Source organism: Pavona decussata, unplaced genomic scaffold (genome assembly GCF_977016875.1).
Source record: "Pavona decussata unplaced genomic scaffold, jaPavDecu1.1 SCAFFOLD_280, whole genome shotgun sequence".
Classification (NCBI taxonomy): Eukaryota; Metazoa; Cnidaria; class Anthozoa; order Scleractinia; family Agariciidae; genus Pavona; species Pavona decussata.
This window is the reverse complement of record NW_028145681.1, coordinates 10,978-38,002: the sequence shown is the minus strand read 5'-3', so window position 1 is coordinate 38,002 and position 27,025 is coordinate 10,978. Positions and strand designations below refer to the sequence as shown.

The window sequence follows — 27,025 nt, the reverse complement described above, 5'->3', positions numbered from 1 at the left end:
TTTGTGTATTTGGAGCCGTGTTAGGAGTGGCGCGAGGGATGTTCACTTCCTCTCTAAAATTTCACTTCCGCCGTAGACTTTTACAAACATTTGCCGTGGCGTTTCCAAACTTGCCGTATGTCCACAAAGTTTGCCGTGGTGTTTTCAAACATTTGCCGTAATGTTCACAAACTTTTGCCGTGATGTTTACAAACTTTTGCCGTGGTGTTCACAAACATTTGCCGTGATGTTTTCAAACTTTTGCCGTGGTGTTCACAAACTTTTGCCGTAATGTTTACAAACATTTGCCGCGGTATTCACAGACCTTTTTCCATGCTTAACAAATCAACTTTTCGTCAATTTCAAAATTAGTTTTGTTCCCTAAAACTTTGGGTATTAAACTGAAGTAGATGTTGAGATGATTTTTTTAATTGTGTAGTATTGACCTGAAACTTTACCGTGATACTTGTGGGCCACCGTGAGTAAGGGTAAACGTGTCGACTTTGAGGTGACATCTAGTCCAAAATGCTGTGACGTTTTACTTGTTTATCAACAACTGCTGTGTGTGGACTATTTGTTTCAGTTTCAGTTCCGAATGGTTTTGAAGTTAGATTCTGGAATATAAATCATTAAAATCATGCTAAGATTATAAGTGGATATTCTGTTTGGGCTTGTAAAGCGAAAACTTACAACTTTCTCGCGCTATTAGGGGAAACCAACTGTGAATGCTGATTTTAGGCTCCTACAATTACCAGTTTTCGCATAATTTTTGCGAAAATTCCAAATATTATTATCATATCATCTATGAGAGAGTCAGTAGATCAATAACTAATAGAAATGAGTGGGAGGGACCTTTTAATTCGCTTCCAAGTTGTTTTCTGCTGCGACTATGGGCTTGTATTAAACCAAAATCTTGTGCAAGATGTGCAGGGTTTGAGCTTGTCATACGCACTGAAAATAGCAGGTCCCAACTTTTTTTATCGATTTGGTTAGGCAAAAGATTGAACTGAACCATGATAGTTGTATCTTTTAGGGGAGGATTTTGCCATTGAAGATATTTGGCCACAAAATCACCATATTTTGATATGCTATTTTACCTAGTTAATTATTAACTTGCATTGATTGACAGGTAACTAATCAAATAATCTGAGACTCCTGCACATAACTCACGAAGGATGTACTTATGCTCATGTGGAGCCGCAATAGAATTAGATAAATTCTACAAGCTTTAGGAGCTTGCTTTGTAAAAAAAGCAGGGAGGTGGTCTAACTCCTCCCGGAAAATTCCAAATATCAAACCACTTTGGCTTTTGAAGTTATTAGGAGGGCCCTTCAAACTGGCCAAGTTTCATTGAAATCGGTGAGATGGCATGTATTACCACTTCCTGGTCCTCTCATGGACATGCTCTTAAAGTGCCCCTAACCCTTCAATTTGTTTCCTTTTGGCAGATTTCCTTTTTCTTTCAAGAACTCATTTTCGAAAAATTTTTTGAGAAATATTGAATCCTTTTTTTTTTACGAGCGCTAGAAGTGACGGCAGTCTCGTCGATATTTTCACCTATTGTTCGCATTAGTCCCCCACTCGGCCAAATATGGAGCGTGACGTAAGAAAAGGACATCGTGCAAAAATATCCGAAGATTCGCGGTAATGCTTCAATTGTAAACAGAGAAAATGGTTGAAAAATGTGTGGTTTTTGGATGCAGCAACTCTCCAAATGTAGAGAAAGGAATCAGCATACATAAGATTCCTTCTGAATCCTTCTGGTGTCCTTTTCTTGCGTCACAGCTAAGAAAGTTTCAAATATCGGACACTTCTCATTGGCTCGTTCCTAATAAGCCCACGAGACAAAAATTTGTCCAGTGGGGCTTAAAGCGCGCAAAAATTTAAAAATTTCAGTAACTTTTAGCGCTCGTAAAATAAAAAGGATTCAATATTTCTATAAAAAATTTTCGAAAATGAGTTCTTCACAGATATAGAAATCTACCAAAAGAAAACAAATTGAAGGGTTAGGGGCACTTTAAATTTTGAAATCTTGCAAAACACCATAAACAACTTAACAACAACAAAACAAAGAATAAAGAATAATCGTAATAAACGGCTCCACTGTGAAACATGGAGGTTTCGATAAATTTTGCTCGTAAATTACCGTATTTTTCCTGCCGAGAACACAACAAATAGCTATAATTAAAGCTAAATGAAGAGCGCGTGACCTTCAAAACTTCAGCAAAAGGCGTGTGCTGCCTGCCGGATATAAAGTAGTTGCATGATACCTGTAACTGATTTTCTACTCAAGGTTATAAATTTAACACGAAAACCAACCAGTTTCCATTCACCAAGAAATAATTTTTAGTACGAGGCACAGAGTGCTGTAAAAGTCTCGCGCTCTGATTTCTAGATCACGGCCTCTCGGTGGTTCCGCCCTCGCATTTTTGAATCGCGACGTCTCTGCCTCGGATTTGAAAAAAAAATAGTCAAGTCACAGTCTCGAGTTTTAAATGAGGGTCTCAGCGTCTCGGCGAGTATCAGATGTTACCATTCTATACCCCTGACATTGAATTACTGATCTGTAGTCACCATGCAGTCACCATTTTGTGCCGCCATGTTTCAAAACTATGATCATTGTAATCGCACCAGACGCGCGTCGTTTCTAGTATTGTGCAAAACCAAAGTCTCCTCTTCCTATACTCTCCTTGAAAGAAAAATTGCCTAACCTCCTCATCCATTCGATGATCTTTAGCTTCTTTGCCACACTGAGTCCGAGGTTCGCGAAATGATTCGCGATAATTCGAAATGGTTTGCGAAAGTCGAAAGTCGTTTTAAGTGTTTTTTTCTTTTTCATTAAAGAGTTATGCCAGTTATATGGACTTTGAGCTTGGAGTGGAATTTCATTTCAACTGTGAAGATTCATGAATGTGCTGAGCATTACCATAATTCACTGAGTCGTGACATCCAGTATATTTGTGCTTCAGTCATAGGGAAAACAACACGCAACGGCCACCAGCGATATCAAGGAACGTGAAACGTTAGGAAAGTTAGAAAACGGAAGAAAAACTTCAGATCGCGTGCTAGAAGTTTCATACCCTTAATTGGGTGAAGACGCTGTAATTGAATTAACTGAGAAAAATAAACATTGATTTTATTTTGGCTGCAATTATCGATACCAGAGGCAAAGTAACATTGCAAAAACTATTCAGTAATATGAAATATCACATCGACACTGAGGGAAAAATAAGTTACGCGTCCTGGTGCCATCGATCAGTTGACAAGGTTTTTACAACGCAGCGTGGTCTTCCGTCCTTCATGTTGAGGATACTGACACGTTTTTAGGGGCCGCCGATATTTGCCTAAATTATGTCGGTGTTTAGGGCAAACAATTGGCGCTATCAATGGGATCGCGCTCTGGTCCAGAGGCTTTTCGCGCGGGTCACTTTCAAGACTAGAAACCGGAAACCGCGCATGAAAAGCCTCTGGCACCCAGGATATTCTTATTTATATAATAGGCTGAATTCTGTACGCATTTTGATTGGTTCTTACTTATGATCTATTAGAGGACAGACGCAATCATGACTTCACCATTAACAACTTTTGCTTCTTTGTTATATAAAACAAATAGATTCCATGTAGCCGAGCGTCTGTTCAGTAATAGATCACAGAAGACATCAAAATGTGGTAAGAACATCAGTGACACACTCGACGCCACTTTTTTGTTCTTACCACATTTTGACATCATCTGTAATCTATTACAGAACAGACGCACGGCAACATGGAATCTATTTGTTAAGCGGACACGCTCTAACATCTCTTTTGTTCTAGACATAATTACGAAAAATAAGGTCATATAAAATTAGCACGCCCTTGCTTAATGACAAATTGTTTATAACAAATTTTCAAAGGCGCAAACTAGGTCTTATAATATGACCACGAGTAGAGGGAAACATGGAATCCCAAAACAAGCAACAGGTGCATACTGCCGCTATTCTGAACATTCGACTCAGTTTCAGTTCTGTGCTTCCCTCTGATATAACTCAATAAACACTGGATTTACATGTACACGAATTTTTCAAGAGCGCTTGAAGTGATTTGAACCCACCTAATTTCATGTGCTGATCGAATGCCGACTTCATTAGTTAAAGGGAATGGGCTAAGCCTAATTTTTTTTTCATTTAAGAGTTATGTCAGTTATATGGACTTTGAGCTTGGGGTGGAATTTCATTTCAACTGTGAAGATTCGTGAATGTGCTGAGCATTACCATAATTCACTGAGTCGTGACATCCAATGTATTTGTGCTTCAGTCACACAGGGAAAACAACACGCAATGGCCACCAGCGATATCAAGGAACGTGAAACCTGGACCAACAAATTGGATTTCGTTTTGGCACTAATAGGCTTCTCTGTGGGACTCGGCAATATCTGGCGGTTTCCCTACCTTTGTTATAAGAATGGTGGAGGTAAGCGCCCTGTATTAAACTAGAATAAATGTTGTTAAACAGATAGCACTCCTGAAGAGCATTTGTTATTTCCACGCTTTGGGATTTCAGCATCCACAGAGCGATGTCAATTGGTTATGTGTAAACCGGGATAAATCAGTCTCGGTTATTTACAGCCGATTTCAGTTACTGTGCCAGAAGTAAGACCTGGATTTTTCGTGACCTAATCATGACTGTCGAATCACACTTGTCGACATTACTTCTCACAAATTTACACAGGTTTGTACACGGCTTAAAATAACTTGGTAATTGGTCAATGTTAATTACTCGGTGGAATCTGAACGGGCGAACTCTAGTTTTAAAAATTTAGGCCTTTGATATGGCGTCGGTCACTCGTGACAACCTTAGCGAACAGTTGTACACGATTGCAAAAAATTTTAGTTCTAAGGTTCCATTAGGTTCATGAAACTTTAAACAGCATTCGCTTTCTTAAATTAGCTATGTAAAGTTTAACTGTTTGGAGAGGTAGACGGTAAAATCAGCCGTACTAGCTGACGTGCGTCAGGGAAGATATCACAGAAATATTCTGCTTGGGAAACTACAACCCACTCACATGTTCATTAAAGGATAATGGACATTGTTTCGTAGTTGCAATATGTGAAGCCAAGTTTAGCAGTCGCCATGTGTTTAAAGAAAAGGCGTAAAAAGTCTAGTTTAGTCCAGCAATCGCGATGGGAAAATGTGGCGCTATGATATAAATAAAGCCGACGTTTTCGTCTTGGTAGTAATTAAATCAAAGTTTTATGCTCGAGTAATCTTGAATAATAAACCACAAACAAGCAATATTTGACAACGACAAAAACTTTGTTTGAATCAAAGTTCATGGTTGAGTAATCTTAAGTGTCATTGTCTGAGAAAGTGTTCCAGGGGCCAAAACTTGTGGTCAACCGATTTGGCTAAAACTTGGCACAGAGGTTGGTTGCCATGAGATATTTGAAAAGCCAATTTGGCTCACTTCTCTGACTTTAAGTTTTAGAGTTTCAGGGGGGGTCTCATTTTTCGCCCTTTGAGCACAAAAAATCCAGCCTTTCAGGGGTCATTTTGAAAGTGCCATAAAACCCAACTGGTAAATTGTGTTGCCAAATGAATTTGACTATGAATATTACTATAATAGAGCTTTCTGCATGTAACTTTGCCCATAAGGTATTGGACAGAGAGGAGCCTGGGGCTAGAGTTAAGCCAAAATTAATGTCACAATTACAACTCAAAATTGCCATTTTTCAAAAAATCAGTGTATCTACCTGCCTTCTTGCATAACATCCGTACCTAAACCATTATTTACCTTAGTGACCTGATTATCAAAATCAGTTGAGAAAAATTTGGCTTATCACGGTTTGTTGAATTTTTTTCACAAACATTCCATGCCTCTATAAGGTCATGCAAATTGAAATTTGAGCATAATTCATGCCATAAAGAAACCAAATTGTTGACATGAAGCCCTTATTCTGTATTTGGTCGTGAAAATGAATTGCTAAAGCAAAATCAGTTTAATTGTTTAGAAATACTCTGATTCTTACCTTACAATTGCTCTTAAAGGCCTTTGATTAGCACAACAAATACCCTGATTTAGCAAAACAAGGTTTAATTTGTACTTTGAAAACCTAGTACCCATCAAACAGCACAAATGATGAAGGGCTTACCTCGATATAACGATCTTTCTAAACGATGCTTGAATTTTTCATTGATTAATATTCAGTTCCAAGTCATAATTCTTCTCCGTTGCTCCAAGCAAGGAAAGTCTCTATATTTTGTCAGGCCTGATTTTTATTATGATTACAAGGTAAAGTTAGCTTAACGAAAACGTTCGTTAGCATATAATCTATGTCTGTTAACAGCCTGAACAGTTCTTGTAAATACCCACCAGTCCATGCATACATAGATATATAAACTTACGTAGAGATATACGAGCTGCAGTTTATAGCAGTGCCGATGTGACCCGTTACTTCAGAGTCCTCTAGAGCGGAGTAAATGAAACCATCCGTCAAGAAGGAATGCACAGTTAGGAGAGCTCGATAGTAAAACAAAAAACTTGTGTTGCTAAATACAATAACCAAACGAGGCCAGGGCATTGAGATGATGCAAAATCAACTGGCCCGCCATTTTGGACATAGGAGAGAGTGGGGACTGGACCGAGGTTACGTTCTTCTTCCGTTTCGCGGCTATGTTTTATCAGGAGTAAGAAATTCAAGGGTAATTTCACGATGGCACTTTGTTCCTTTGAAGGGGTAAGTGATCAGTGCGGTGCCACCGCATGGGCTCCGCACACAACAGGAATGGTTCCTTTATTATCCTGCGAGAATGATATGACTGAATGGTTGAAGGAAAAGTACAAGGAGTCAGGTGCGTCTGGGGCAAGAGGAGGACCTGGTCATACCAAAGCAGCAGGTGATTCAAAATATCTGTTAGGGATCATACACGCGCACAAATGGCTTTTATCGCGATCCAGTGGACTCTTTTCTGTTGAAGAGAGACCACGATATTTTACGATATTGTCGTCTCAGATTGTTTGTTTCTGACTGATTGAAGATTTCCCGAGGTAATTTACTTGATTCTTGCGATGAGAAACGAACATTCAACAAATTGTTCACAGGAAGGGCAAAGGGGTTGACTAAAACCCTAACTTTGAAAGGTAAGAGCGCAGTTATTTCATCGCAACAATCTCTTTGACCGAAAACAGCGATAAGAATAACTTCAAGTTGAAGGCTGCTTTTCGTCTACTCGCTCTGTTTGTTTACATTCAGCTTTACCTGTTCAGACGCTTATCATGCAATCACAATTCGTGCGTGAAACCCTACCGGTTTCCTATATTTGCCAGTTTCGTCTAAGATAAGAGAACTTGAAAAATCTTTGCAAACATGCTGCATCGAAGCTTTTCGATGAAATTGACATTTTGAGCGAGAAAATGTCTTGTTTCACGGATAACTTTCTTGGTAACAAAAACTTATTGGGATACATTTTTTAATTAGTTATTTTAGTATGTAAATAGAGGCGGTATAATTTTAGGAATCTTACACCCAGTTTAAAACCTATCTCAGATTTATCGTTGTATTCTGAGCTCAACTAATTGATTAAACATTTTTTTCTACAAGAATAGATGAATCACGATGAAAGGAACTACATTCGATTTTGAGACGGTATTACGACTTGATAATGACACCATGACATACGTACAGAATGTTTTCCCGTATATGGACTCCCTGCTTCGCATCGTTAAGAAGCCCTTATATTGTCTCAAAATCTGCCGATTTGTTATGGGATTTGCTTGAAAGATTTGCTTTGATGCAGTCTTAGACGAAACTGGCAAATATAGGATTGCGTGATAAGCGTCTGAACAGATAAAGCTGAATGTAAACAAGCAGAGCGAGCAGAAGAAAAACAGCCTTCAACTTCAAGTTATTCTTATCGTTGTGTTCGGTCATAGAGATTGTTGCGATGAAATAACTGCGCTCTTACCTTTCAAAATTAGGGTTTTAGTCAACCCCTTGCCCTTCCTGTGAACAATTTGTTGAATGTTTGTTTCTCATCGCAAGAATCAAGTAAATTACCTCGGGAAATCTTCAATCAGTCATAAACAAACAATCTGAGACGACAATATCGTAAAATATCGTGGTCTCTCTTCAACAGAAAAGAGTCCACTGGATCGCGATAAAAGCCATTTGTGCGCGTGTATGATCCCTAACAGATATTTTGAATCACCTGCTGCTTTGGTATGACCAGGTCCTCCTCTTGCCCCAGACGCACCTGACTCCTTGTACTTTTCCTTCAACCATTCAGTCATATCATTCTCGCAGGATAATGAAGGAACCATTCCTGTTGTGTGCGGAGCCCATGCGGTGGCACCGCACTGATCACTTACCCCTTCAAAGGAACAAAGTGCCGTCGTGAAATTACCCCATGAATTTCTTACTCCTGATAAAACATAGCCGCGAAACGGAAGAAGAACGTAACCTCGGTCCAGTCCCCACTCTCTCCTATGTCCAAAATGGCGGGCCAGTTGATTTTGCATCATCTCAATGCCCTGGCCTCGTTCGGCCTCGTTAGGTTATTGTATTTAACAACACAAGTTGTTTGTTTTACTATCGAGCTCTTCTAACTGTGCATTCCTTCTTGACGGATGGTTTCATTTACTCCGCTCTAGAGGACTCTGAAGTAACGGGTCACATCGGCACTGCTATAAACTGCAGCACGTATATCTCTACGTAAGTTTATATATCTATGTATGCATGGACTGGTGGGTATTTACAAGAACTGTTCAGGCTGTTAACAGACATAGATTATATGCTAACGAACGTTTTCGTTAAGCTAACTTTATCTTGTAATCATAATAAAAATCAGGCCTGACAAAATATAGAGACTTTCCTTGCTTGGAGCAACGGAGAAGAATTATGACTTGGAACTGAATATTAATCAATGAAAAATTCAAGCATCGTTTAGAAAGATCGTTATATCGAGGTAAGCCCTTCATCATTTGTGCTGTTTGATGGGTACTAGGTTTTCAAAGTACAAATTAAACCTTGTTTTGCTAAATCAGGGTATTTGTTGTGCTAATCAAAGGCCTTTAAGAGCAATTGTAAGGTAAGAATCAGAGTATTTCTAAACAATTAAACTGATTTTGCTTTAATAATTCATTTTCACGACCAAATACAGAATGAGGGCTTCATGTCAACAATTTGGTTTGTTTATGGCATGAATTATGCTCAAAATTCCATTTTGCATGACCTTATGGAGTGTTTGTGAAAAAAATTCAACAAACCGTGATAAGCCAAATTTTTCTCAACTGATTTTGATAATTAGGTCACTAAAGTAAATAATGGTTTAGGTACGGATGTTAGGCAAGAAGGCAGGTAGATACACTGATTTTTTGAAAAATGGCAATTTTGAGTTGTAATTGTGACAATAATTTTGGCTTAACTCTAGCCCCAGGCTCCTCTCTGTCCAATACCTTGAGGGCAAAGTTACATGCATGAAATGAAAGCTCTATTATAGTAATATTCATAGTCAAATTCATTTGGCAACACAATTTACCAGTTGGGTTTTATGGCACTTTCAAAATGACCCCTGAAAGGCTGGATTTTTTGTGCTCAAAGGGCGAAAAATGAGACCCCCCCCCCCCCCTGAAACTCTAAAACTTAAAGTCAGAGAAGTGAGCCAAATTGGCTTTTCAAATATCTCATGGCAACCAACTTCTGTGCCAAGTTTTAGCCAAATCGGTTGACCACAAGTGTTGGCCCCTGGAACACTTTCTCAGACAATGACACTTAAATGATAAACCAGAACCAAGAAATATTTAACAACAACAACAACAGTCGATGGCAAATTTTGTTTTGGACCTGTATCTGTATGATACTTTCTTTATCTGCTGCTGCTACTTTAGGTGTTTGGATGTTTATCTTTAGAAATTTACCGTGTTTACTTGGAAAAGCGTCGATGGCCTTATGCCTTCAACAAAAGCAGGCCAATCAAAATCCATTCTTGTCGCGTCTATCGCGAGGGAGGGGACCCACTCACCCTTACTTGTGTGACATCAAAGCATCATTAAGGTGGATTATATCGCGAAAGTTTTACGCGCCTGTTGTAAACTGCGCAACGTTGTGAATTTCGCAATAACCTGTAAACTGCGCACTAACAATTTGTAAAATGTGCAATATCCCGTAAACTGTACAATTTCCTGCAAAACGGCTTGTTTGAACAGTGGTCGATTTTTAAAAATGCGTAGTGCGCATGCTCAAGTGCTCCGTGGGAAATGGATTAGGAAAAGGGATGAATTCTGTGGAAAGTGTCTGTTTGAAATGTTTTCTTTTTGGTATCATTGTAATGTTTGTCGATAATTGTTTTACTATCAGAACTAGACTAATCCACGCTAAAAAGTTAATCGAGGTTTTCATCTCGCTCTTTAAAAATGGTTTTAAAGGCTAATGTCAAGCTAAAGGTAAAGAAAAGTCTAAGTCAAAACTGAGAGCCGAAAAGCTTTTGGAATAAGCTTTATTGATTAATAATTAAAATCGAATCAAAGTTCACGTTAATCCAGGGTTAGTTTAACCGGGCTTTGAACAACTGGGCCCTGATCTAGAAGCCTCGAGATCGTATACGTTAGAAAACGCTTTTGGGAATTATTGCCCAATTCTGTATTAGTAAAGCAGGTAGCTTGTGAAGGCCTTGAAGATTGTCTTATCTTGCCTTATCTTCGTTTACTGTGCGCATTGAATGCGATTTCCCGACATTTACATCACCTTTTGCTTTTCCGGTCAAAAAGGCAAGATCATCGTGTATTTGGTCTTTTGAGAAATCTTTTGGACACAGCGCCATCTTTTCTACTGCTTTCTCTATGTCCTCCATTGTTCTATCAGTGCAAGGTTAGTTTCGGTCCATACTGTTATTAAATTCCGCTGAACGAGACGGCTTAGCAGGGATAGGTTCCGGCATTACATGTAAAGGCTGGTTTCCATATGATCGCGGATCGCAGATCGCAATAAGGTCTGCGGTCGTCTGCGATCATATGGAAACCAGCCTTTAGATAGAACATGGTTCTATCTTCTGCGATCGCGATCGCAGGATCGCAGACGATCGCAGAAGTAGTTTCCATATGATCGCAGACGATCGCAGACCTTATTGCGATCTGCGATCTGCGATCCGCGATCATATGGAAACCAGCCTTAAGCGAAAGCTCTAGGGCTGCAGAACGGTTGTTGGCACATCGGAATTGAAGGGAAGTATCCATCCATATTGATGTCATTTCAAAACCAAAAAATGTTTGCCTGTCAATGGAAGAGAACAATTTATCGTCTAGTTTTGTTATAAATTATCACCCCAGTGTAATAAAACTGTCGATTAGTGCCTCTGGCCGAAGACAGAGTAGGTCGAAATGGATTGAAACTTGAAAAATGTTAGGCTAACGTTTTTCAAGTTCTCGCATTTTTGTTTCCAAAATGCGCTAGAACAATGCATGAGTTGTTCTTTTCAAGAATTGAGTTGTTTTTGTCCTCTCGTTGTTCTAGTATTGGCTTTTTTTTTCGTCTCCTTGATCTGATGTTAAATTCAGTGATATCTAGTTTTAATATTTCTTAATAATAAATAATTATATCCACTGAACTCCTGAATACACTGACACTTATTGTCTTTTTATTCTAGGTTGTTTTCTCATCCCTTATCTGATATGTTTGGTTGTTGCTGGAGTACCCATCCTAATTTTGGAGGTGGCGTTAGGACAGTTGACCAGTCAGGGAGGAATTACAGCCTGGCTGATATGTCCCCTCTTTCAAGGTTTGTTGGGATAAATTTTGGCGGTTTCTGAAGCTTGAAGAAACAAGAGTTATTTCCCCAACTGTAAAATGCCGGGATAAGCCCTGGGATCAAACAACTTCCTAAGGCATTTTGGATGGGCTCATAATAGGGAGTGGGGGCTTCTATATATCCGTCATGGGGGGGGGGGGGGGGGCTTACAAACTATAAGGGACAGTAGAATGGTTTTTGAAAGCACATGAAAGTGACGGAAAACTATTTTCACACTTGTGCATGTTAATGTCAACTAATTTCATATCAGTTCACTTCATAGTGTTATGTAAAACGTTGGATCCAAAATTTTGTTCTCCAACAAACGAGCAGTACCGCAGGAAATCATTTCTATATACTTCATTGAACTTTTTATCTAGAACTTTAAAAAAAGTGTGAAGCATCTTGTAAAGCATAATAAGAAACACCCAAGGAAGGTACTGCTGAGTAGCTTTCATTCAAATTGCTACACTTTTGGATTTGATGTATAGACCGCTTAAAAATTACGTTAAAAAGCAGCACAAAAAGGAAATACTTAATAGCTTTCCTTTTGAGAGTGAGAAGAAACTAAAAGTAACCACGTCCTTGCTTTTAGGTATTGGCTGGGCCAGTGTTATTATTGTCCAATTCTTGAACATCTACTACATTGTGATTCTTGGTTGGGCCTTGTTCTACATGTTTGCGTCGTTCACCTCGAAACTTCCTTGGTCAAGCTGTGACAATGATTGGAACACAGCAAATTGTGTTTCCTCCATGAACGCAGAGAAAACCGCCGTGGAAAGTGCTGTGAACAGCTCCGGTGTAAACGCTACCGTGATTCCCACTACAGGCACACCAATTATGATGGCAAACATGAGTAATTTCTCAACAGTGCCGACGGCGATTGCTAGCGCGGCAAAGGTGTCTGCAGCTCAGGAGTACTGGGAGTAAGTGTACATGCTAAGTTGGAATTTATGTAACACCGGTGTAATGAATAGTATATCATTTAGTGATAGTAATGCAGTAATTTGAAGACACGTCTGCCACGCAGCCAGAAAGGAAGTGATTGACTTAGGACAGGTTTTGTATCGTTGTTTTCAAGCAAACATCGAGTCAGTCAGACACCGTCAGAGTTCGAAAATCGGCAGGCAGTAAGTTAGTCAGTCAATGAGGTGGTCAGACGTTCACTCTTTCCGTCAGTCACTCTATCAATCACAGAAATGGTAAGCCTTTCAGTCCGACAGTCTTTCGTTGGGTCTGGTCGGTCGGTCGGTCGGTCAGTCAGTCAGTCGGTTGGTAAATAAATAATTGTTTATCTTTATACTTCTTCTAGGCTCAGGGTTTTGAAAATTGGTAATGCTTTGGATGAACCAGGAAGCGTGAACTGGGACCTAGCTTTATGCCTTTTGCTGGCTTGGATCATTTGTTACCTCTGTGTTTTCAAGGGAGTCAAGTCTACAGGCAAGGTAAAAAAGACTATGCAATGAATATAGATAATGAGAATGGGAAATTCAGTGGAATCAACAGAGTGTCTCTTCACTCCCCTGTTTCCAGGTCGAATTGGAATTTGGAAATGTAGGTTTTTGTGGAGGGAGGAAAACCGGAGTACCCGAAGAAAAACCCTCGGAGCAGGGACGAGAACCAACAACAAAGCGATATAATGAATGTATTGTGTCTGAAGACCGAAGGGATAACCATTAGAGGGTCTCGCTTTTAGCTTACTGGAATCAAAGGAAGCCTAGAATTACTAAGAATTTCCAGGATGGAATGAACTTGAAAACTTAGGATAAATTTTTCAAGTCCATGTATCGTGTCTTGGACAAATCGTCATAAAATAGGTTCACTATTTATAATGGTGAACGTGAGTCGCGTGACATCTGCGAACTTTCATTTGCAATAGAGAAATTAGAGCAACGGGAGCAAGTCGTGGATGATTTAGATGGTAATTCGTGGTAATGAAGGGTACATCAAATGTTTTGCAGCACAGCACTGGTTATACAACTGAGAAATCGGGGAATTAACTCTGCAGTGTAAATTTAAGTGCTTGATGGAAACCTCCTAATTTCCTACTTTGCATTGCCCACGACATGCTCCAGTCTGGCCTCTAGCGCAGTCGGTAGGTAACGCTTTACCCTTGTCCAGTTGTCCCACATGGCCGGAACTCAACCTAGTTTCTAGGACATGAAGGTACGTAAGAACGTGTTACTAGAGACCTTAAGATCGAGGTTTGGCCATCTTACCGCAAACGCCAAACCGCGGTTTGCGGTTTGCGGTTTCACGTTAGCCATCTGCCCGTATTTGGGACTTAAGATCCACGGGTGAAAGCACTGGTGAATTATGAGAAATTAGCACAAAAACAGGATGGCTGCTGCTCGAAGGCGAGATGTGAATTTTGATGTGTTTGTTGGATTTTATTGATTAATGAGAGCAGAACATTACATCACTGACCCTCTTTAAATCAGACAAGACTACAAAGATCTGCTAGACGTTATGCAGCTGGATGATAGCAGTTCTGAAGGCTCGTCTTCGAGCGATGAAGATCTCGATTTCTTATTTCTAGTATGCATTCACATATCATCAGAAATCTGCTTTTATTTTACTTTGTTTATCGTAGTTTTAATTAACCACAAAGTAATCCGACTGGCAAAACAGTTCCAGCAAGAAATAGCCGGCTGCCATGTTTGTTTTCAATTCATTCGTTCGTTCACTTCTATTTCAGCTGAGAAATCGTCCTAAAATAACGTTTCTATGAAAAAGAACTCGATAATTAATAAGCGAAATAGTTCTAAAAAGTAGTATTTCCTCTCAAACGTGTGATAGTGATGTTTTAGGGTGCAAAAAACTTGCGGTAAATCACCTACCTCTAGAGCGTGGTCTTGTCGTACAAACGTGAACCTCAAACCGTAAACCTGACGGCAAGGCACTGGTCACTTGACTTCTTGACGTTCGCAGTTCGCGGGAAATGCCGAAAAACCTCAGTAGTCTCTACTGCCTACTCCCCGTCCTTTTCCCCCTCGAGGAGATGCGAGTCCATCGCGGAATCTCACCAAAACGTACATGTAGGTTTCTCTAGCGGCTCTCTGGAACACGTTTATACACTTGCATAGAGAGAGAAATATGTCGCGATCTTTCTTTTCCATATCAACAACAGAAACGGCCACCCCAGAATGTACTACCACTAAACAAACCCGCTTCGTCACCAATCGTCACAAACCCGCTGTTGTCTCATTAAAGTGTGATTCGTTGCGAGCTTTGGGAGTTTTGGTATGAATTACTTTCTTTTCTCTTTCCCTCTCTTATTTATTCCTTTTTTTTTTTCATAGGTTGTATACTTCACCGCAACGTTTCCATATGTTCTGTTGACCATTTTGTTGATTCGAGCTGTCACGCTACCTGGGGCAGGAGAAGGCATCAAGTTTTACCTCACTCCAAATGTCACACGACTGAAGGACGGCCAGGTACGATTTAACCAACGGGAAACGTGAAACGGTGCTCATTTCTGGTTTTCGAAACATGGATCAATCAGGATTATTACCTACGTCTACTAGCTTACTTGTCTGTCGCTGGGTTACTCCCATCATTTGATTTTCACTGGTATTGATCCATTTGGTTAGAGGGAAGCAATATGGAGTGGGGGTATTCTTTAGGGGCTGTAGGTTTTGAATTTTATCTATTGACGCTGGTGTTTTTGATTGCAGCGTTTGCATCTTTCTTGCCCGACAGCAAGATGAGGCATTCAATATTTCGTCAAGGATGTCTCCAAATGTCGGCTTCCTGCGCAATTTTTTTGGAAGCAAATTTTGAAAGTACGAAGGATAACGTGACAAAAGAAGCGATAAAAGAAAATCTAAAAAAAGAATTACACGATTCAGCTATCTATAATATTGAACTGAGCGAGTTGTAAGGAAACAGGAAATAATGCAACATTTTGCGAATCATGTAAACAAACGAATTGGTATCTTGTTTGTATACTTGAATAGTTGTTGGATGATAACGCGAATTATCAAGGCACTGAGCTCTGGAGGATAACACAAACCTCGGCCAATTCTAACTATCATGACAAAACTGAATCCAATACATGTAAGACCTTGTTAAAGAAAGAAGTGTTAGTCCTAGCCAAAGTAACAAAAGTTACATAAAAAAGAAATTGCCCCCTTGTAAGGACACTCAGGTTTATAAAAGAAAGATATTTCAGCTTTGTGTTGCGGAAACGGTCGTTGGCTAGCTATTGTATTTTGATGTGCCAGGGTATTGTTTATTGCCCTTTGAATCTTTTGTGGTAGTTATTTGGTGATCTTAATATATCGTTAGTGTACTGCATAATCGTTTTGTTTTTTGTTTGTTTGTTTTTTTTACGGGAATATACTTTCACTCGCTCTTCGTTGTTCGTCGGTCAAGAAAAAAAAAACATGCACAAATTGCAAATTAAATCAAACGTGTAGGCATTTTCCAATTTTGCTATATTACAGCAGAATTAAAAGGTAACGTATTTCATCGGTGTTATGAATTCATGCAATATTGAAAAAATGGTCAATTATGCAGGTTTGGCTTGACGCGGGAACTCAAGTTTTCTTTTCATATTCTATTGGTCTTGGAACATTGATTGCGCTTGGAAGCTACAACAGATTCCGCCACAATTGCTACCGGTGAGAAAATGATGTTATATTTGTTAACAACAAGTAAATACCTAAATAATCGTGATTAGTAAAAGTTACATATACCCGGTCGGTGCACTTAAAACCCTAGTTTTATCAGCTTTTTCTTTTTATCGGAAAGTTTGGTATCAATAAGTTCACGAGACAGCCCCGTATAGAATTCAAAGCTTATTAAACAAATGTAGTGCATAAAAATTATCATGGCAACAAGAACTGAATATAGCAATCTTTCTATTTTGTGGAATGGTGGATATTTCTACTTTTAGTGAACACTATAAATACAAACAACAGGAAATTATGTTACAAACCATTCATTGTGGGCCATGCCAGTTATCTGCTCCTTCGTTCCTTCGCTTACTCATTGATTCTTTCGGCTGTTCATTCATCCGTTGACGTTGCTTAACTTCATTTCGTTTTCGGACCAGGTTATCAAAAAAAATAATGTAACACGACTTAGTGCCTTTGCGATTCTTTAACGATTCTCTTTACTGTTCATCAGGAAAAAATCTTTTTCGGATATAAAGCTTCGTCTGGACAAGGTTCGCTGAATTTTTCTGGCAAAAGGTGGCCGCGATATAAAGTATTTATTATTCAGCTATTATTTTTAGTTCCGAGGTCAAAGGCGATCGAAACCCAAAGATACGTTTATCCGGCAGAAAAAAAACTATGAATTTACTATATACTGTCTTAAGGCTTTTTCATTAAATGGTAGAGCCGTGATTGGCATGGTCAACAACTGGATCAGTGGATCCAAAAAAAACAGAAAGAAACCAACCAAAAAGAATGCATTCTTTATTTCTCTGTATCACACATCTTACTTTTTTTGTCTCTTTAAATCGTCAAATTTTAACTGGTCAAATTCAGTTACACTTCTCAGCTGATTTCAAAACTTAAAACCAACTTAAAACACTCTTTGGGTTACAGGGGTGAGTATAATTTAAACAAATGTTCGATTTAAAGCGGATGTTAAGCGAGACAAGTTCACCTTAGTGAACGGATAATTTTGACACACCTTGTCGTTTGTTATTCAGGGACTCCATAATTTTCGCCTGTGTGAACAGTGGAACAAGTTTCTATGGCGGTTTTGTCATCTTCTCAGTACTTGGCTTCATGGCACAGAAGCAAGGAGTGGAGGTTAAGGACGTTGCTAAAGGAGGTAAGAAGGGATACTCGGCAACCAGGAGCAACCCATAACATTCACTGTTCCATGGGGAAAGGGGTGTTCCTTTAAAAGATCCTCAACTCTATAAAGCAATTGAAGTTAATTTTTGTTGGAATTAACGTCCAAATTCGAACAATTTAAACTAGTGGAGAGATCATCTCCACTACTGGGATACGAGTATTGCTCATTTCGGTTTTAAATGTCCCGCGCACCGTCATTTTGTATTTTATGACGTGTTATGATTTTTGCTATTGCCAGAGAGTAGACGTTCTTCTGTGTGGACACCTAAATGGTATCACGAATTAAAAAAGGGCCCTCTTGTGAGAAATTGGAAAGCAAAAATAGTCTGTTTCGTCTGCCACTGAAATAACATTTTTGTGGTTTCCGAAGAAATTTGATTTTTTTATGGTGTTTCCAACAATTTAACTGTATTTTTTAAAGAGTGGAAGTTTTTTTCTCAATTAGCTGTTATTTTCGAACAATAGTTATCATGCATCTGAACAGTCACCTCGGAATGCCTAAACTGAAACAAATTGCACTCATCAAAACAAATCAAATGAAATATGGCCAAAAAGGTAGCTTTGACTTTTTCACGATCCCAACAAATTGCCTGTTCACAGCTGAATGTTCCTCCAGCGAACCGATGACACCTTCTAGTTGTTTTGTAACTTGACCATGGAACTCATCTTATTTTACGGCATTATATCCTTGTCCAGTTGTAATGGACTTGGAACAGAAAGGTAAGATCAGTGAACTGAAGGGATTGCTTTGAAAATAATGGTGGAGTTTGCTCAACGTGACAATGATGATGACTGGAATTATATGTCCAGGATAAGTAGTTCGGGCATTCTTATCCTATCAGTTCATTCCTGTTCAACCTGGTCCCCATTTCCCAGGGCTTTTCCCTCTCATTCTACAAGGGAAAAGCCCTCGTAACGAGATTGCTCTTTCACTGTTATCTACTGAAGGCTGACTGTCGGATCCGGAATGGATTGAACCACTGCAGTTTTTATGAGGAAATTTAATCGTCTGAGGCTTTACTAGATAAAAGTACCGCTGATCATTACTATACATCTATCCCTTTCTTCCCTTTTCGTAGGTCCAGGCCTTGCTTTCGTCGCTTATCCTGAAGCAGTTGCTCAGATGCCTATAGCTCCGCTGTGGTCCGTTCTGTTTTTCTTCATGGTCTTCCTACTGGGACTTGATAGTGAGGTTAGTACAAAAATTGCATCATAGCGGTCTGCAGTTATGAGTAATAAAGGGCACATCATTTCCATGAAATATTAGCCTAAACCTATTTTAAAAATAACTGAGTTCGAAGTCCGCATTGAAAGAATGTGGTGATGTGTTTTTATGCCTGTTGAGAGAACTCGGATTTTTTTGCCGAGTATGCCAATGTCACTGAATGAAAAAATAGATTTGTCATTTCTTCACCAGGCTTAAAGCATAACATCACATTTTTTCAATGCGTTTATACCATTCATCGACAATCAAATCCTATCAGTATGTAGGATGTTTGTCCCATGAACTTAGTTTAATGGCCTTAGCTCCCACGAGTCTCCTGTAACTCAGTGCTAGAGCATCCGAACTAGATCATAGTCATTAGTCAATCATAGGTTCGACTCCTGTCAGGAGAACTAGCATTTTCTTTTTGCGAGTACTGACACATGCATACTAACACATCATACGTGACCACATAAAATACACCTATAAAGTTCAAAGTTGATCACGAAACGTTGTTATTCTATATAGCTCTCGGGCAATTACCAGTGAAACTGTATATGGGCTAACACAGTAGAGCACACCAGTTAAGTCCTTTTCTATAAGTGATTGTGCTAGTATAAGTAAGCCATTAATGTTGCTTGGAATCTTTTTCTGAATAACAATATTTATCTCTTTCAAATATCAAGTTTGTGGGTGTTGAAGGTTTTGTGACCGCCATTGTGGACCTGTTTCCTAAGCAACTGAGGCGTGGCCATCGTAAAGAAATGTTCATTGGCTTCATGTGCGTGGTCTGGTTCCTTGTTGGATTGTCCATGGTTACTAAGGTATTTTTTTATTTTATATTATTTACTTTCGAGAGAACTAAGTTCAAACTGACTAAAATTTCAATTAGCAAATAAAGTACTGTTCAGGAGCTTTCATTTGAATCGTCACACTTAGGACTTCTTCCATAGTAAGTAGTTTCAACAACTTTCCTTTGTCACTAGAGAACAATTGCTAATTAAATGGTGGATGCGGAGCTAAAGGTTAATTTATCGACAAGACTTAATGCAAGGAAAAAATAGGAAGTAAAGACGCCGTGGTAACTATTTTGAGAATAGAAATTAATGAACGTTTTAGTTTTCTATAACAGGGAGACAATTCTTGCACAAATTTTGAGTGCTTTAAAAATTCAAAGATTATTGGGACTTTAATAGGCCTTACTGGGAAGGTGCAATGCTTAAATCAACTAAGCTATCGAGCCAACAATGAGCTATTGACGTCAACTGTTCTGAAAATAAACGTTCTTACATTTACGTAATGCATCAAAGGAATGTACCTCACCTGTAATACGATATATATGCAATAATAATGCTATTTTTCTTTCGTTTCCTCTTTAGGGTGGTATGTATGTGTTTCAACTATTTGACGCCTACTCGGCCAGCGGTTCTGCCCTTCTCTGGGTCTCTCTCTTTCAAAGCATTGCCATAGGGTGGATTTACGGTGAGAATTCAACTGAACGCAGTCCGCGTTAAAGGGGAAGTGTCACGGAGATTTGGTGTTATTTCAACCCCCCCCCCCCCCCCAAAAAAAAAAAAAAAAAAAAAAAAGAAAAAGGTTTTTGTATTGTACTAAATCCGAAAATAATGGTCCAGTTTTTCTATAAATTGCCATCCAATTGTATAAAAACTCTCCTGCTTGTCTCTGACCACAGACGGACTGAGGCAAATTTTGTTCAAGTTGTCGCAACATCGCCTCCATAAAGTGCTAGAACAGATCGTGGGTTACTCCTTTCAAGAATTTAGATGATTTCTCCCGGTTTTCTGGAATTTAAGATGGTCAAGATAAGATAATAAGTATTGTTACACCATTTTCATTAAAAAAAGGTCAAAATCCACGTGACACTTCCACGTTAAAATTAACCTACTCAAAGATCTATCTATCTATTCAATACTGTCATACTTTATTCAGCATATTACAATACTGGCCACAAATAGGGGGACGATTTCTAAAACTGAACACGAAATGCCTCCCTGCTCCCATGCAATGTTGTCATGTTGCTGTGTTGATGTACAATGCGAATGACTCCAGTGGCTACCAACATTGCTTGGTTGGGGGTGGGGACTTCCAAAAATTTACATTGACAGCACAACCGAGCTCATGGCGACTGGTTATAGATATCCAGAATACCAATGTACCCTGTCAACGCTATTTTTGAATCTGTCCCAGAACATATTGGCCAAAGTAGCTTTGGTCTTATGCGGTTGGAGCTAATGACAACTCTCGTCGTTTTCATTTTAATCAAGAACTTGGTGGATTGTGATCCTTACATTTGCTGGTACTGAAGGTGGTAACAGCGGGGGTTTGTTACGTCCTATCTGTTTCCAATTCTCAAATAGGAGACGGGATAGCCTTTTCGGGATGGTGATCCAAGCCATGGTCTTAACATTTGCATATGTATAGTACAATAAGCGCTGGTGCGGCGTGGCACCTCGCAATTGAGTTGACAGGGCGGCAGCGTCTCCTGAAATCTGCCTTTGCACCCTTTTGTGAACCGTCTGGATAATTTCCCGACCGCTGGGATGCTTCTGTGTTCTCACTATCACTGTCTGTTGAATCAGACTTGCTTCTGACTACAAATAACAACGATCTCTCTTTATCATACAGGAGGGAAACGTTTTTATAGGGACATGGAGAACATGCTCGGATTTCGTATCCTTCCTTGGTGCCGATGGTGCTGGGCTTTCCTCACACCTGCGTTCTGTATGGTAAGAGAATAAATTCTCAAAATAGTTAGAAGCATTAACGATGGGAATAAAGATTTTAATTTATTGCACTTAAAAGTTATGAGATGTTCAATATTTCAAATCTTAATGAAAAGAGCCTCCGCTGCAGGACAAGTTTGGATAATATTTCCTTAGGCTTGGGGTGGGGGGGGGTGGGGTCTCTTAAGGAAGTCAGGTTGAGACTGCCATATGGTTGCTTTATGTTACATCATTTTTCGTAGAAATTAATCTTGTTTTAAAGAGATCCATTTCTTTCCCCTCTCAACAGGCAGTCTTCATTTTTAGTCTAGTGACGTATTCGCCACTTGAATATGACGACTACAAGTATCCAAGCTGGGGTCAAGCCATCGGTTGGATCATGGCTTTGTCGTCAATCTTGTGCATTCCAATTGTAATGATCTATAAGTTTGTGACCACACCTGGATCTTTTCAAGAGGTATGAACTTTTCCAGTCCGAAGCAAAACATTCTCTGAAAATTCTGAGGTTGCTCAAAGACCCAGTGAAGGTGGTACGCCCTTTCAACGAAATACGGAACAGATTTCCCACTGGAAGATCAGAAGGTCGGTGGTTCCAGGCCTATCTCTATGATGTCCACCCTGCTAGCAGAGCCTTTCTTTCCACGAAAGAAGAAAGTCTCCGCAGAGATCGAGTCAAGTTTTTATTGAGCCTACGGAAGCTGTTGCTTGGATACAGTTTCATTCCCAGGCCGAGTCGCGTGGCCTCAAAAATAGTGTTGGCCGCTAAACAACAGTGAAAGGCAAACTTTCACTAAAGAAAACAAATTAATTTATTCCGAGAAGCATTTGCTTATGTCCTAAAACCGAACAAGGTGAATTTTCGTTTCAAGGAAAGGTACACACAAGCCATTTCGCTTGCTGCGTAGTCTTAGTCTGTAGAAGGGCATTTATTGAGCCCAATTGTGCACCTTTTTGAAAACGTTCGCGAAAGCTATTACGTATGCGAAGAATCGGTTAATTTAAAAAACTTGTTAGTACAAATTACAATTATAAAACATGTAATTTACTTTACCAGAAGCGCTCGAACATTTCCTTGAAACTCTGTTGCCGGAGTGATTTGTTTTCAATGACAGTATTTGTCTTACCGTCGCCTTCGTCCAAACAACGATCTGTTCTCGAAGAGTGATTTCTTCCCTTTATACTCTGATTTCCAACCTGAAGCTGTCGTGTATTCCTTGGGGTTCTTCTTTTTATTTATAATTCTAAAAGGTGTGTAGGGAGTCTCGTCAAACACAGTTAAACAATCCCTCAAAACCATTTTGCCTTGGCGCAGTGGGCTCAGTCTTGCCCTTCGGATTATCCACCAAACTTATGCGTGCGCTAATCGCTAGAATAAAAAAAAATAGTTTGACAACAGAAAACCAGAGTGACTAGGCGAAAGGTTTGGCTTACGGCCACTTTTAACGACTTGACTCGATTCATACAGAGCGTCTCGTTCTCATCCTCTTTTTTTTTTTTTTTGGGGGGGGGGGGGGGGGTGGAAGGGAAAGGAGAAAAAAAAAAAAAGGAAAGGAAACTCAGTTCCAGATTGTCTTTCTCAAACCAGGTGTATAAATGGGTGCCAGCCAACATCGTGTGAGAAACCCACTACCATCACATCCAGGGATGAGTAATTTTACCAGTAACATTTGCAGCAATATTCTTAGTTGAAAAGGGAGAATAGAGAGAAAAGGGAGATAAGCACCAAGCGAGAACAAGGAGAACATTTCCCTTTTGATTTCGATGAGAAAGTAAAACTGTCCCGTGAGAAGTAATTTAGGTTAGTATTTAGGCTTCCAGAGAGTATGGATAATTTTTGTTTTATAGGAAGAAACGAAAACAAGAAGAGATGTTTTACACGCTACATATTTAGTCCACCACCATGCGAGGGCACTTCGCAAATTTCAAACGCGTTAAAATAGCAAGTGACAAATCACGATAAATCTAAGAGATTAACGGGGATTTACAATCTGTTGAGGCTTTTTTTGATCGCTTGTAGCATGATACAGATGGGTTGGAAAGCTGAAAACAAAAAACAGTATTGAACCATGCTATTCCCTTGAAAGCGTTAAACCTTTCTTTGTCTTCCTTACCAGCGTTGGACTGAATTGACCACGCCCATTATGAAGAACCAATCACCAGAAGCAGGACAGGCGTTCTCCCTGGAGACTTATAAACCCAAGGACAAGAACGTGCTGTGATGATTAATCAATTCTGGTAGCCCTGCTTGGTCGAGTTCATTATATTAGTTGATATGTTTTAACGTAGATGTTGTTAATTCAGTATGAAGTCACGAAAGTTATTACGGGTGCCATGAGGAGAACAATTAGGATTCGTCTCATGGCAGAGCTGGGGTGGTATGAAAGACGCGCCATTCATATTTAAGCCTGTCATATCTTAACCCTTTAACTTTCTTTTTATTTGCATGTTTTTGGGTTCTCTTTGTTCTGGGTTGATTTTGTAACGTTATAGTGATAAGAACTGTCTACAAGCAGCATTGATAGGTGACCACCCGTGGAGTCACAAGGTCACATATTCTACTTTTTGGTCCTTAAACTAGGAAAAAATGCATTATTTGCCAGGCTGTGGCTCGAGAACTCAAGCTGGGAGCCTTTTATTGCCCTCCACATTTATGGCATGATATTTCACAGCAATTGGCAAAATCTGGATTGCATGCTATGAATGATTTGTTTTAAAGACAGATATGAACAAGTCGTATTTTTTTTTTTTGAGAGTACAAAGTTTACTAGAAATTGTCAGAGAGCGTTACAGCTACATCTGCTCCCAACTAAAGTCTGTGAGAAAATTCAAAATTTGACTTATTCCTTGGCGAACAGAGCGCTATAAAAGGTTGTTCTCTCCTTCCACAACTAAGCTGTGGAATGACATTGATTTAAAAATTCGTGAATATTTTTCAATTGGCCCTTTAAAGCGCGCGTTGGTTAGTTATTACAATGTCCAGAGTATTTTTCGCCTTTTCACTGTGCTCTTGACATGTATTCCGCTATAATTCATACTAGAATGTGGCTAGATTTTTGTGCTTTAAACTATTATCTCTGTAAGATCGCAGTTAAATTCCCACCTCTTTGTGGTGTTGGTCTGGATAATGAGACAAAAATTTATCTTTCTACAATGTCCTAATTATGTTGCCCTCAGCCCTGATTTGATCACTGCTGCCGCTCGTATCGCTTCTGATAAATGATTTACATGTTCTGACCGGCTGAGTGTTGAAGTTTTTTCTGGTTGGCTTTTCTGATTTGACAAACAGTGCAAACGTTGAAATTTTCTCTCATGTTCGGCATTTTATAAGGTGAGTCTAACCGTTTTTCTATTTCTTGTCACAACTAACTTAAGGACGGTGCCTACTAATACCGAAGTATTTTTGTGCGGCTTATGAATATGCGGGAAAAACAATCTTAGCAAGGCCTCTTGGAATCCAAAAAGAAAATTGGGGGTAACCACGCATTTTTCAGAGATGATTAAGCAATAATATTCTAAAAAGCGCCAAAATATAAAGCAATGTATGGGATTTTTTCCTAAATTGAAGCTTAATTATCTCTGAAAAATGCATGATTACCGCTAATTTTCCTTTGAGATACCAAAAGCACTTGCTCAGTTCTGCTTTCTCCACATAGTTTTAAACCGCGCAAAATTATCCCTGTATTAGTAGGCACCACCCATAGGAAACCCGAGTATCTCGAGATGCGCAGAACGTATGCGCAGTAACAATAGGAGGCACCGTCCTCAAATCATTTTTTTTCTTATCACAGCAAACTAAAAGGGGAAGTATCACGGGAATTTGATGTGACATCAAAAATTTCAAAACGTTTTTTTATCAACAAAAAGCTAAACGTATTGCTCAAATTTGTTGCAGATTGTCACCCAAGTGTACTAAAATTATTGATGAGTGTCTCTGGCCACAGATGGACTGGGTTAGAATGGACTGCAAAGTTCTCGCGTTCTCGTCTCCAAAATACACTAAAGCAGATCATTAGTTGCTCCTTTGAAGAATTAAGTTGATTTCTTTTTCTTGATGTACTAGAATTATTTAGGTCAAATTGCCTGTAATACTTGCCCTTCCAATTTTTTTTTTCTTCCCCCATGTTTTTTCATATTTGGCGTCTTTTTATACCATAATTAACTTTGATGTATTTATACTTGTCTTGTGTCCGTGGTGTAGGCTCATTTAACTCTTGGGGCACTCTTGGGGCAAACATGTATACAAATATGTTTTAAAAAAATTCGTATCGTGGGTTAGCTTAATAGAGTATAGTCACAGTTTTATTGTAATAGGTATTTTTAATAGCATTTAACGGAATTTAACCAGGAAAGATGTGGTCTGGTTGGCCTTACTTTCCATTGTGCAACATACTGAATAAAATGAACTGTCGCTTTACGGAAGTCAAGTTTGTTTTTCTGAGCCCTCCTTACAGGTCAGCAACTAAAACAACAGACTACGCCAAAAGCCGTGTTCAGCCACTTACGGGGGCTTTTCTGAGCTTGGAGTGAATCAATTCAATTCAAAATGTGGCATAGAACAGCTGCTTCAATTTCATCTCATGCTATATGTTGGTTGGTTTCCAAGCGATAGCAACGCCAACCCAATTAATAATAAAATCAGCCCGTAAAAGATGATTCTTTTTTTTTTTTTTTTTGAAAATTCTCCTACAGATTTTTTTCTCAATTTGCCCACAAGTTGCTTAGGTTGAGTAGTTAAAATCCTCAAGAAGAACTTTGCGTTACTGTTGCTATAACAACAGCCGTGGTTTGGAAATAAACGAAAAAAAAAATTGATCATAGGTTAAAAAGTTGGTGTACCCTGTGGGTAATCGAGGCATACCTTCTATTTGGATTTGAAAGATCGATCCGTAAAAATTTAATTCACGTATGACTTGTCACGCTATGGGGCTTTGAGCCAGTTACAAGCGTCACACAACAATGAATAATTTACACATTGGATTGGCACAAACAAAGCCTGAAGAAGAAAGGCCGTGCCTTTCGAAATATTGGAAAAATATACCTCCCTGACCGTGACATCAACCTTGCTCTTTTTCAGGTTACTTGTTCTACAATTTTTTTTGCTGATAAGATCCTTCACTACAGGATCCGGTACTTTTATTTTGTCACGATGGTCATTGCAAACACAGTTTTAAAATTACTGTTTTTTTTACTAGGCACAAGAGAAGGAAGGCGTTTACATCATCTCTTGCTACAGTGTCGCATACTAGACCAGACTAAACGTCGAACTAAACAACGTTTGCTATACACGACCAGAAACTGCTGTACTGATTTTGTCGAGGTTCATTCATTATTTAGGTTCGGCACGAAAAACATTAATGACGGTGACATTTCAGAGTAGGCTGCTAGTATTCCCTTTCTTGATAGTGCAGAGGGCCAGCTAATGACATAACAAGCGAACGTCTGAGGGTGAATTTCTCCACTTGACTAGTTCGCTCGTTCATTAGCTCGCTCCCTCGGCCATCAACAAAAACACTGCTTAAATAGGT

At 39.3% G+C, this 27,025-nt stretch overlaps 1 protein-coding gene across 1 annotated transcript; it reads left to right on the top strand.

Moving 5' to 3' along the window:
- Positions 1-4,200: 4,200 nt before the first annotated feature.
- On the top strand, positions 4,201-25,262 carry LOC146455265 (sodium- and chloride-dependent GABA transporter 2-like). Its single transcript, XM_085094412.1, has 13 exons — positions 4,201-4,428; positions 11,596-11,727; positions 12,332-12,662; positions 13,049-13,181; positions 15,039-15,173; positions 16,258-16,361; positions 17,402-17,526; positions 18,632-18,744; positions 19,443-19,580; positions 20,136-20,238; positions 21,403-21,503; positions 21,790-21,957; positions 23,615-25,262. Exons 1-13 carry the CDS (start codon positions 4,296-4,298, stop codon positions 23,717-23,719), a joined length of 1,821 nt encoding a protein of 606 aa, XP_084950538.1. The 5' UTR covers positions 4,201-4,295; the 3' UTR covers positions 23,720-25,262.
- The last annotated feature ends 1,763 nt before the right edge of the window (positions 25,263-27,025 follow it).

What these genes read in the sequence shown, in the direction of transcription:
- LOC146455265 (XM_085094412.1), top strand. Translation starts at nt 4,296, where the DNA reads ATGGCCACCAGCGATATCAAGGAACGTGAAACCTGGACCAACAAATTG. An exon ending in TTGTTATAAGAATGGTGGAG is followed by an intron (nt 4,429 to 11,595) that starts GTAAGCGCCCTG and finishes TTTTTATTCTAG; the next exon opens with GTTGTTTTCTCATCCCTTAT. An exon ending in TGCCATAGGGTGGATTTACG is followed by an intron (nt 20,239 to 21,402) that starts GTGAGAATTCAA and finishes TTTATCATACAG; the next exon opens with GAGGGAAACGTTTTTATAGG.